Source organism: Lonchura striata, chromosome 2, assembly GCF_050655825.1.
Source record: "Lonchura striata isolate lonStrDom1 chromosome 2, ASM5065582v1, whole genome shotgun sequence".
Taxonomy (NCBI): domain Eukaryota; kingdom Metazoa; phylum Chordata; class Aves; order Passeriformes; family Estrildidae; genus Lonchura; species Lonchura striata.
The window spans coordinates 38,950,754-38,963,870 of NC_140704.1; the positions used below are offsets into that span (position 1 = coordinate 38,950,754).

At 39.7% G+C, this 13,117-nt stretch overlaps 1 protein-coding gene across 3 annotated transcripts in view; it reads left to right on the top strand.

The window, feature by feature from the left end:
* RARB (retinoic acid receptor beta) overlaps nucleotides 1–13,117 on the top strand; it is a 319,974-nt gene that overhangs the window by 120,499 nt on the left and 186,358 nt on the right. For all 3 annotated transcript variants that reach the window (XM_021538079.4, XM_031503873.3, XM_085573205.1), the window contains exon 3: nucleotides 8,163–8,659. In XM_021538079.4, the coding sequence (XP_021393754.1) occupies nucleotides 8,482–8,659 (178 nt within the window). In that variant the 5' untranslated portion in view covers nucleotides 8,163–8,481. The remainder of the gene's footprint in view (nucleotides 1–8,162; nucleotides 8,660–13,117) is intronic.

Below are 13,117 nucleotides of genomic sequence, written 5' to 3' on the forward strand. Positions count from 1 at the left end.
AAATCTTCCCAAATCCTAGAATCATGTTAGTGCTGGTTGCAGCTTTCCTTTATTACCTGTGATTCTTTTTCCGTTCTTTGACTTGGTGATGAGGGAAGAACCATAAGGATAGATTCCTTAGTCCTTTCAGTGACCAGATCTCATCTTCGTGGTTGCCATCTTGCATAGAAGCAGCTATGGACAAAACAGTCTGATTAAACACATAATTTGGATTGCTAAATCAAGTCTTGTTTTTCGGAACTGTAGGGAGAAACTGTTCAGGAGCACAGGACACCTGTGGGAAAAATGTGGTCAGAGAACTAAAGCAATAGGCACAGCACCTTGAGTGGGAAAATCTTCCTACTGGAGTTTCTGGTTCTGTGCAACGTGAGGGACCAACCTGCTATTTAAGAGCTAACTACCCTTGCTTTTTAAATTGTGGATTATCTGAAATGTGTTTGAGAGAAGGGATCTGTTTTTCCTTTTGAGTTTTGTGGATGGGCAGAAACAAGGAAACAGGTTCGGTCTGCAGAAAAGCCCTGCAGCTTTGATCTGGCAAGTCTCTGATTTCCTAAACCTCTGTATCACACGGGATAGTCTCTCATGAAGGATATTCTCAGTATGGTGTTACTGTTTTACATCCTTGGGAACATTAATATGGGATAACAGAGATGACTATGAAAAAACAGAAGAGTAGATTCCATTGAAAGAGCAATTTTAAGCATTATGCAAGAACAGAAGGGTTGATTCCATTGAAAGAGCAATTTTAAGGATTAAGAAATAACTTTTAAATTTGGAGAACATAATGAGCATACAAGTTCACTTAAACTCGGGAAGGAGGAAGCCCAGTTACCTTTCCTTTGGTTTCCATAGATGAAAGAGAAGTTTTTTCCTTGACTGTCCTTCAGGATTTTTCAAATGTGACAGGGTAAGTAAGGAATGCATTTAGTTACAAAGCAGACTGTCCTATATACTAGCACAAATGTATTCAAATCCCTTTGAATTCACTGCAGAAAACTGCAAGAGAGTCCCTTACAGAGGTGATTGAAAGCCACTGCACAGGAAATCAACTTCTCATCCTGTACATAAACATGAGCCAATTCTACTATATCTGGCTCTCAGAGCAGTGCACACAGTAAATTGTTAACCCCATCACCTGACCTAACCATTTATCTTTACTTCTCAGTGTAGTTTTGACAACTGCTGAGTAATGAAAGAAAAAACATGGAATGCAGATAGCTGTAGGAAAAAAAAAAAAGGCAAAAAACAACCTCCTGACCCCCTCCACCAAAAAAAATCCCCAACCCAGAAACCCAACCACCCCACACCTCAGTTTCAAACAGCTCTTTAAAGCAGCAAACAACAGGAGAAGATGAGAAATTGCCTGATACAGTGGCAGGATCTTAAATATCGTTAGTATAGAACAAAATTAACATCTCTGTAGAATAACAGACATGTGAAGCATGGATTTTCAATCCTTCACACTTCTTGGTTGTGTTAGCACAAATAGATTAATAACTCTCCCGAACCTTTGTGGAACAAATAACCATAGTGCCTTTCAGGTTTTGAAAGGTAAGCTCTGTGTGTTTTTAATGTTAGTTGTTATACATGAAGGCTGGCTGAAATAGGTTATTCTGCTTATGGAGTATTGTTCCCATATGAGGATTCAAGCTATGTACTCGCAGCTGCTGCTCTCCAACATGGACTCTCAGTTCCACTAAAATCAATAGTTGGCACAGCAGGGTACTGTTGTATGGTGTGTAAATAAATGGGTGTCATTGTGTATCACTTTTTTTTTTTCTCTTTTCCCCTTTCAGATTTAGATTTGCTCTTTTTCAGGCATACATCAGCAAGTGTTTGCAATGCAGGCAATTCGAAGCATAGCTGCTTAGGGAGAAAGAAGCCTTTCCCCCCTCCTTTTTATACTTCCCAACAGGATTTTAAAATAAACACCAATTGCATTAATTATATTAATTATCTCTTAACAATGTCGGGGGAAAAAACCCCAAATAAAACAGAAACTCGTTTTGCAAATGTCAGCTTTATGACAAAAAGGAATTCACAGTCCCCCAACAGACAGCTATCTTGCATACCAAGATGCAGGAAAAGTGTCATAGAAAGTGTGTCTTAATTCCGTTACAACAATTTATCTTCCCTCTTTCCTTAAGTCTTGCACCTATATTTGAAAATATGTGACAATTGTGGTTATAGGGTGTAAGAGCTGCAGATCTGCTTTTCAATAAACTGACTTTGAAGTTCTGTTTCATGCATTTTCCTTTTTATTCATGCATCTGGTCATATAGAGTGGTTTACTTTTTTTGGCTGCAGACTTGGCAGATACAAAATGCAGATGTTGTTCTTCTGACTTAAGCTGCTATTTTAAGCTTTTTGGCCAGCAGTTGGAAATTTTAGGTTCAGTTGTTTATTTGCTTATCATCAAAGTGGTTTTTGTCATATTATTCATATATGAGTATTAGCTTTCTCTGTTTACTTTCAGAGTTTGAGATTAAGAGTATGGTCTTTTTTTCCCCCCCCTTCACTTTTTTAAGCCAGCATGCTCTTTTGATTAATAATACAGTAGAATATGCTATGCTTCAGAGAGCTTTTATTTGCAAAGAAAAAAAACTCAAAAAAACCCCAAAAAAACAAAACCCCAACCAAAAACCAGCTCAACCCTCACACTGTGCTGCAATGCTTTCCCTTTAAGAAAACCATATCTCTCTCCAGATGCCTGCATCTCTTTGATACAAAAGGGTACACTAAGTTCCATCTATAAACAGAATCCACTAATTAAGAGTAATTGCTTCGGAGATTGGTACAGACTATTCAGCATCAGATGCATGTTCCTCTCAGATATCCATTAGCCTCTAATAAGATAATGCAGATGTGCCAGTCTGTTTCCTGTTTCCTTCTATTGTACCTTTATTGCCGTATATGGACCAATGGGATGGGCTGAACAATAAGTGGATGTCCTTTTGCTCCCAGAGCCCTTCTCAAAGGAATGTTTGTTATTAGATTGCTTTTTCTGTTTAGTTTCACATCACTATGCTAATAAAGGAAACATAACACTCCAAAGGATTTTTTTTTTTTTTTTTACTTCTGCCATAGTAACTAGTTTATTGTTTAATTAAATCTCGTTGGATAGCCATGAAAACAAAAATGCAACATCTCACAGTCAGCGAGAACTGGTGCAGAACGGAGTACAGCCTCTTTATGAAATAAAAGTTTCCATGCATTTTTAAGAGTTTAAAGGCAGTGTAGTTATCGTGTTACTGGATCTGACTGATTTACACTTGAGTCGTGCTAAATCTGCTGAATTATTCAGTACTGCTGAATGCAACACCATCAGCCAGCATAATAGAAAGCATATGCATAATCAGGGATTTCAATACAAACTATACATTAAATACAGTATGGGTTCTCAAAACTTGACTTGTTTTGTAAACAGCATTAGAATATATCTTGTAGCTAGCTAATAAATAAGAACTCTATCAACTCTGTCCCTTGGAGAAAACAGGTAATATATTGTTGAAACATTTTAGATGCAAAATTTCTCTGAAATTGTTTTTGTTGCTCTGAGAAGAGCAACTTGCCTCTCCTGTCTTACTGCCCAGGCTGCCCTCCTAGTCCAGAGGTTCCTGTTTTAACCTAAGATTTAAGGGAGGGGTGGGGGGTTTGGCATTGGCAGGAAAATGGGAAATGAACTTAGAAGAGACTTCCTCTGTGACCCTGGAAACTTTGGAGACGGCAGAGCTGCAAGACCGAGGGCTTGGAGAAACAAATTCCCAAGTGCCCGGCTCTATGCAGAACATGTCCTCCTGTTGGGGTGCTTCTTCTGCATTCCTGGTTTTGACCCCAGTTGTAAAGGAAGAGCAATGCAGTCTGCTGTGGCAGAAAGCTGTGGGGATGGGAGATTTAGCTTAAAAGTTTTCTGGATGCTATATCATGGATATCTTAAAATGACTGCTGAATTTCAAACATTACCATAGATAAGGCAGAACTCCCCAGTGATTTTTTCAGAAGTGAAGGAAGCAAAAAAATTCACAAAAATCCTGCTCTACTTTCAATGCTGACAACTTAATTCCCTGCTATGGCTAGTGAAAGGGCAGGAAGAGGAATGTAGAATTGGGGTGTTGTTGGCAAAAGGGAGAACAGACTGTAACCTTCCTACTGACACAGAACAATTGGCCAAGCCTCCTGCCTTGGCTTCTTGCCTGTCCAGCTGTTGATGTGCATCAAAGTCACCTGTAACAGCAAAGGGATTTTAGGAATTCAAATAAATCTCATACAAGTGAAAAATTCAAAAGGATGAGTTATGGTACAGTAATAACAAATATTGTTACCAAATGGAAGTTAAATAGCAATATTATGAATGAGGCTTAATGCATTTAGTATATTTCAGGAGAATTGACATGTCTGAAGAGCAAACCTGTTTTTAGTAGTCAAGCCTGTGCAAAATGCATGGGAAATTAAGAGACAATAAGAAAAGTTGGGTTACTCTTTATCCAATAAAATTTGAAGCTTATATGTGAAAATCTGGTAGTTTTAAATTTCTTCTCAGGTGCACAAACATTGAGAAGAAATGTGGAAGAGACAGATACACCTGCTGCATTTACTGCAGATGATAAATATTCTGCTCTGCACTAGAGCTACTCTAGCCTTCTTCCCCTGTGGCCATTTGCTTTATCACTGAAGTCAAGTCAATAAAAGACCTGTAAAAACCAAAAAGGAGGAGGCATATGTTCTGTCAAAGAAAAGTCATTGGCTGCTGTTCAATGCAAAGTAGTGCACAGTGTGATCATCTCTTGGTGGACATTCAAAGGAACTTTTTTGTATGATCCTTTTCCATACTGCTTGTACTAAGGGCCTTGTACTCATGAACAGTCGCTAAGGAAAAGTCTATGGAAGAGGATTTTCATTGTATGCTGAGGATATCCTCTGAAGTCCCTTGGTCACAACCATTTTCTGAAAATTTTGCCTTCTGCCTCCAGGGCAGAAATCCATGCTGTTGCTATGGGAATTTACCATAGCAAATGACAACAAAGGAAAATCTCCTTCACAAAGCTGACAGCCGTACAGTGTTTTGAGCTATGGTACAGGTTTAGTTAGGCAAAAGAGATGTTTTCAACTTGGAATCACATGAAGCCTAGACATCTCTGGCTGATATCCAGTGTTAGATCCTCATCAGTGAGTTCAGGCACGTGAATGTGTCCGTTTGGTGATACATTAGTGAAATGTGTCATGGGACTGGTGTGAATGGGAAACTCATAGTTGGGTTTCCTGTTCTGCAGCAGTTTCTACTTTGGGATGTCCTCTGCTGTGCAGTGTTGAAGGTGATGGGTCAGTAATCTCTGTTAGCAGAGCTGGTGACTTGAAGTTCCTTGGTAACCATAGAACACAAGTGACATTTACAAGAATCTGGAGCTGCTGATATCTAGCTCTCTGCCTGCAATTTGCTCCTTGACCATCACACAGATGTTCAGCTATGTGAACAACCTGGTGCTCCCAAGGTTCCAAGCTTGGAGTCAAATGATACACTGTTTTGTGTATCATGACTTTTACACTGTCTTCTCTCTCTGCCTATGAAAAGTAAATTTCTGAAGAACTCTGAAGAAGAACAAGTTCTGAAGGCTTATCTTCAGCACAGCTATCTACAGGAAATTTCTGGCCATGAGTGGTGGAAGGAAGGCGGTTTTTGAGTAAGGCAAGAAAAGCTTACTTTCATGTAGTAATTCCAGTTTATAATTACATCTCATGTAAAATTATAAGCATGCAAAACTATATGATTATAACCTAGTTTTGGCACTGTTAAATATATGTATTTTTATATTGAGGGGCTATAATACTGCTGTTTTCTGTCATCGCCAATTCCATCACAAATCATGTTCCTTCAGTAACAAAGAACTGAGCAAAGAGTTTTCCTGAGTGCCTTTTCCCTCCTCTGTCCTGAAGGATTTGCTTATTTCTCAATACTTTTCACTTAAATATGCAAATATATTTGATGTGGTTCTGGGAATGTTTTTAAGTTATGATGAGCTCTGCATTTTTCTGGCTAATAGAAGTATAATTGAAGGTATTAGATAGTTTTATAAGATGAATTTTGTTACCAAAGCCCTACATAATTTAAAAATAGATGACCTTGTTCTGTGTTTAATTTAATGCACACATTTTTAGGGCTGGTATTCATCAGCATCCCTCTCCTATTCTTTTTTTTTTTTTTTTGCAAACTCTTAGAAGTGTGGTATTTTCTAAAATTGCTTTATAAAACTTTGCATGTTCCTTTGATACTTGACTTTCCTTGTCTCTTAAGCTTCATAAAGCCTTAGCTAGGTAAAGCAGGCAGCAGCGATGGTTCATCTTATTTTGTGTTGCTAGTGAGTCAATGTATTTTAGCTGCTGGGGCTCCCTCAAAAGATCTGCCTGGTTTCACTGGTCTCCAGGCATGTGGTCCTCGAGTTCAGGCCGGCCAGCAGCTGCACCTTCACTTGTTGTATCCCCTTCTTACAGCTTCATCTCTGCATAGGTTTGCATCCATTAGCATTAAAGGCATTTTGTGCATAATTTACACAGTTATCAAATACTTACAAGCTACATTTCAGTTATCCCCAAGCAGGCTGCACTCAGCAGAAACTGCTGTCTGACAACATGCACAGCTGGTAACCTTTGCTGGTATTCCTCACAGAGCAGAAACACTCCACTGCTCTCTGACAGGCAAACATATGCACCAGAGTTGGGTTTTATTCTTTTTTCTCCTTGCTCATTTGAATTCTTACCGACAACTGGTGCGCTGAGTAGCAGCAGTGATAGTCAGTACTGTGTTGTCACAGTTTTCCTCCTCTGGCAGCAGTTTTGCTTTGTGACCTTGACACATCGTTTCACCATTCCTTTGTTTTCCCACCCAAAAATCCTCTTGCCTTTGGTTTCAGGCTATAATTTCAAAGAATTACAGATAGAAGTGCTATATAGTGGTGGATGTGGTTACTGATCACTGACTGTGGCAGACGCAAGTGTGTAGTACATTGTCTCAGGAAACAAAGCTTTAGTCAGCTGTGGACTGCCTTACTTTTGGGAGGCTGAGTTTGCTCTGTGGCTCCTACTGTCTTCCTTCTTCAGTATGTGTTGGAGGAGATGAGTAAACTCTCGTGCAGGGTGAGCTCAGGTGCTGGCTACAGCACTCACTGGCTTTTGCCTGGAGAAGTGCATGAGTAGCTACAGGAGCAGTGTTTGCAATGTGGAAGTGGTTGCAGCCTTCCTAGTAAGACACCAATAGCACTTGCTGGTGTTGCACCAGCAGGTTGATTCAGAGACCATGTAGCCTTGAACTGCTATGTGGGAGCAAATTTCATACGGATATCACAAGAAGTGATATTCCTGTGATCAGACTGAGGCTTTTGGTACAAAGCTTGAAAAATTAAGGAACCTTTGAAAGGTGGCAGCTGTTTGGGTGAAACACTGAGGAAGATGTGTGGAGCTCTGGATGACTTTGAAGATGGTGGTCATGAGGGCAAGCAAGTTCCCTAGCAGAGCACAGGAGCAGTGTATTGACTCAAGTAAGTCAGTCACCCACATTATGAAATGATGGGTGCTTGTTTGTTTGGGCAGTTCCTTGAACCCCTCAAAAAAAAAATAGAAAACTATTAGTGAGGTGTCTCCTAAGGAATAATAAACTTTACTATTCTTTGTGAAAACAGTAATTATTAAACCAATTGCCTCTTTAACAGCCCAACCAAAAATTGCCCTCAGGTGCATGCCTCAGTGCCCTGCCTGAGCCATGGCACTGAAGGGAGTTGAGACTCTCCTCAGTGCCAATCCATCTGTAGCTTTTAGGGGTACACTGAAAGCTTTCATACACGGGGAAATTTTTCAGAAGTTGCTTATTTTTCTCCTCCAGCATCAGTATTTCAGGTAATTATTGATGTGTTGGTTTTAAATCTGGCAGTTTTCACAACAAGACTGCGTCACACTAGAAATAGTTTTTGGTGCTGCACATCATGCAAGGGAAATCAATGGGTGTTCTGCTGTTAGCTTCAGTAATAGGGTAAGAGTTTTACATGAGCTGATCTTGTGGGATACTGACAAATAAATTGTAATTTAACAAAAATAACAATGAGAAAAAAGGTTCTTCTATATGCACATTTAAAAAATATGTATATTTTAATCAATATATTGTTTTCTTCCCCCAGACTGTGTCACTATGCGTCTGTAGAGAGCAACTGTGCTCCCAGAGAAACATTTGTATAAGGAACTGAACTGCACCCTGATACCAGAGTAAGAAGACTTTCTATCCACAGTCTGCAAAGCAAGGATGTCCTAGAAGAGAGAACAGTAGGAAGCAGTGATGAAATATAGGCTGGACCTGATATAGTGAATTACCTTTTCATCATCACGCAAGCTTAAGCTGTACCTTCAGGCTTGACAGCCCTCATCATTCATAATTTGAGGTACCTAATTTTTTGGCCTGGAGTGATGCAACATAATAGCTGTCCACTGTGAGGTGTTAACATGACAACCAGTAGCCGCACATGTCCAGTACCGGCCGTGAATGGACATATGACTCACTATCCAGCAGCACCATATCCCTTACTTTTTCCTCCAGTCATTGGTGGACTGTCACTACCTTCCCTCCATGGACTCCAGAGTCACCCACCAACTAGTGGATGTAGCACCCCATCTCCTGCAAGTAAGTGCTTGGTACTAATACCTTTTATTGACCAGCTCTCCTCTAATAAAGACTGATCGTGTTCATTCTGAAATTATACCAGGAGTGATTGAAGTTGTTAATCTATGATGTATTTTACCTGGGCAAAGAGCATGCATTTGTTTTGAAATACCATTTTCACTTCCTCTTGTTTTCATAAAAATAAACAGGCCAACTGTATGGCATGTCAAAGCTATGGAAACCAAGAGTGACAAAACCTGCTATGCATTTTGGTATATGCTGCATTATTATATTAGCTGCAGAATCCAGTGTTGCTTTTAAGGAAGAATTGACCTTTCTGTAATCATGAATGATGATGAGTCCTCTGTATAGAATGCTCTGAAGTTGCACAGTTATTAAAACTGCTTTAGTTTTCTTCCATAAGTAGCTCTTTTCTTCATGTCCAGCTTCCGAAGAACAGCCCACTGGTCAGCTGGTCTCTGTGAGCTGCCTGTGGCTGCAGAATGAGCCCTTGAGTCTGTGGTTGAGTTTTTGTTGTGGTTTAACGCCAGATAGCAACTGACTATTGCACAGCTACTATCTCACATCTCCTTTCCCCCACAGTGGGATGAGGAAGAGTATTGAGGGGGAAAAAAAGGTAAACCCCATAGTTTGAGATAAGAACGACTTAATATTGCAATAAGATAAAAGAATAATTGTAATTAAAAGGAAGGCAACAAAAAGAGAGAGAGAAGTAAAACCCAGGAGAGACAAGAGATGCTCACTACAGTTCCTCACCACCTGCTGACAGATGCCCAGCACAAGCAGCCATTGGCAGCTCCTGGCCAACTCTCCCCCCTTTATATACTAAGGATGGCATCTTACCTCATGGAATATCCCTTGGGTCAGCTGTCCTGGCTGTGCTCCCTCCCAGCTCCTTGTGCACCTCTTCACTGTTAGAGCATGGAAAACTGAGAAGAGTAAAACCTTGGCTTATAGTAAACACTATTTAACACAGTGATGCTTTAGTTGTTGCTATCAACATTATTCTCATACTCAATCCCAAAATCACAGCATTCTACCTGCTTCTAGGAAGAAAATGAAGTCTCCCAGCCAAAACTACGACATTTCTACATGCAGTACTGCTGGATGTATTAGCTGGGCAAAGTTTTTTCTTTGCCTTATGACAGGCATGCTTTCTGCTTGGTCTTAGTTTTATATGTGTTTAAGTGGCTCCAAACAAAGCTGTCCCAGGTACAAACTTACTAAGTAGGATCATTTAGACAAGATACATTTCTGGAGGTCTTTGCAGTGGGTGACTGATGTATTTATCACCCAGGAAACCCAGATATGTACAGCTTTGGAAATCAGTTTGTTGTTGAAGGTGCTTGTCTAAATACGTTACAACTGTTGAATATGAGAAGTCTTGACTAAACAGCACATGTGTGGAACAACACACTTTCTGCCAAAATTATATGATCAGCAATGTAGAGGTTTTCTTTTCGATGAATTATTTCTGTGGAATTAAGACTGTATTGCTGATGCATTATTAATGATTAATAAACCAGTCAGTGCACAGCCTCTCAGAAAAGTATTACTTAGTATGAATTTCTGCCAATATGCAAAATTTAGAAGTGGCTACTCCTAAATCTTGGGATTTGTGTCTTTATGCCCTGGTCCCAGCATTTTCAGGTCAGTATTTTTGTGGAGGTGCTCTACAGCACTGTCTCTCTGTGACTGAGTACAAAAGCCTGGCAGTTTTTGTACATAGCTCAAGGTGATAGTGTTTGCAAATATCAGCAAAAATTGGCAAGATAAGAAGGAGGATGCCTTTAATGAGAATTTTTTTTGAGACATAATCCTCAGGATGACTACTGTGGTTTGTACTACTCTGTTTTCATACCTGTATTGTCACTACTCTGTCTGTAGACTTCTGATTCTGGAACTTGAGATTTATATAACCGGATCTATAGAGACAAGTTCTTGGAAGCATGCAGGTTGAGCTTTGAGTTGTATTTCAGGGTTCTGTTCTCCATTGTAGATTTTGTTTGTTTATTTGTTTTTTTTTCCCAATGAAACTACCCATAGGCCAAAGTCAGTATGACTGATAGTCTCTATTAAAGTTAGAATTTATACTGTGTGGTAGAATAATATGGAGCTCTCTCGAAAAGACAGGAAAAAATTAAACGTTGGCCAAACCAGTGCTCTTTACATGCTTGAAGCTACTGTACTATTTATCTTCCAGATTCTTTTCATTCATGTAAAATCCAATAGAAATGACTTTACATAATAGGAATGTTATAAAGATCTCTTTAATCTTATAAAAAAATGGTATTCAACAGCTTTTGTTCAAAGTTAGTGCCCTTTGAGCTTTTGTATTAGTTGTATTTGTCTTGTTTTATTTTGTTCTGTCTTGGTTATACACTTTTAATGATGGCAGAATAACCTGATATCAAGTTGCATTAAGTTATGTTAATCTACAGTCGGGGCAGGTATCTCCAGTCCCATGAAAAAGACAACAGTACATCTTAGGCACATGAATTGTCTGAGCACAAGGGGCTTGCCATAAATGCTCAGGATGGAGTGATTTAGTTTCATTGATGTTAATAATGCTGTTGCCTCTGTGACCTGTGACTCGGCTTCTGTTTTTATACTGAGATACATAGTGCAAAATACTTAATAATTGGAGGTCTGGTCATAGTGCTAGAGAGGTCAGAGGATGAAAAGAACTGACTTTTATGGGTACGTGAGCGATGCATTAGCACTGAACAAGACCACGGTCAAGAAGATCGTTACTTTTGTGAAGTCAGATTGATTTACCAGCGCTGTGTTACCCCATGGAACACACAGCAGACATCTTCACTCTTGACATCAGGTGACACACAGGCTTCCCTGGCCACATTAATGAATGAGGACTTTCTTCTACACAGCAGAGATGGTTTCAGGAGGTTACTGCTTACCTCATTTAGAAATGGTGAGAGAAGGCAGAACTGGAAGCACTCCCGTGCTTTTTGGTCCTGTACCAGACTGTCATAGACCAAGAGGTTTTGGTTCTTTGCCAGACTCAGAGCAGCTATGGGAAATGGGCAGAAATCCTGCAGACCCTGACCTGTTTGCAATAGGAAAATCATAGAAGACTTGTGAAATATTTTGGGGAGGAATAAATAAATAAATATGGGCAAATATTGTTACTTGACATTTTATTAAAGTAAAAGCATGTTCAGGTGAGTAGCAGTTATTTCTGAGTGGCATCACTTTCCATCAGCCCTGGAAGAAGGGTCAGGCCCCATCTGGCCATCATGAAACCTAATGCTGCTGCCAGAGGTCAGTAAGACAACTGTAATGGTGTGAGGTTAGCAGCTTTAGAAGAGTTTATATTCTTCATAAAACATCTGTTGTGTGGCTGTAGTGACACATTTCCGGAAAAAATTTGTTATTATAAAAATAAGTCTTGCATAAAAACCCCAAACTCCAAGAAAACACCCCTAGCTAAGAGAATAACAACTTGAAATTTGAGAAGGCAGGTATGTAAAAGCCACACGAATCATTGTAGTAAATCCATGGAGTAGAAAACTGGTGAGGAAATTGCTGCCTTTATGTTATGGCTGATGGAACTGCAAGGCCCACAGCGATGCTGCAGTTTCAGAAGCAAGTATCAGCATGGGGAAGATGAAGCCCTGCTGGTTAGTTGTAGAGTATCTTTGCAAGACTGGTTCCTGTAACAGAACTTCACCAGAATGTGTTTTACAGAATTAGTTTAACATGGCTCAATACCACTACATAAGAAAGCCAGTTGGACTGAACTGGAGGAAAAAGCTTAATCTGAGCTAATGCTGTGATGAAAGGAATCCCTGAGTATATCCTAGACCAAATTAAAAAAGGGTCTGGACAATAACCACAGTGGGAACCACTAAATAATAAAACACTTTGTTTGGCAGTTGTTCCCTTTCTGCTTGACTTGAGCATTTGTTTGAACCAAGTGATTTGTGTAGCCCATGGCATTTGGTGGGAGCACCCCAATATTCTACCTCTGACCCCCATCCCACATTTTGGTCCTCAGGCTGCCAATATGATCCTTCAAATCCTTGATATCCCCCCTTCCATTTATTGCAAGGGAGGATCAGGAGTAGCTTGATAAAGGGGCAGGGAAGAGCAGTCAGTCTGGTACAAGAATGTCCTGGAACTTATATAAACTCAGTAAGGTTGCGTCATCCACATAGCTTGGAAAAAAGTAATCTGAATGTGTTATTTAGGGGACTGTTGGGATGCCATGGAGAAAATTCCATATTAAGGTCACTCATTGTATTTTAGCCAAGCTTTTCCATTCTTTTCTGTCTGGGGTGTTTTTAAAAGTGTATTGTAAAGAATAAAAGACTTTATGTTCTGTTTTATATATGTGTTCGAAATATGAGAAAATGTATGGAAAGTAAGATCATCTGAGGAGCTCAAAGAGGTAGACAAGGAAGCACCTACAACATTATTTCTGGTTGTGCATTGTAA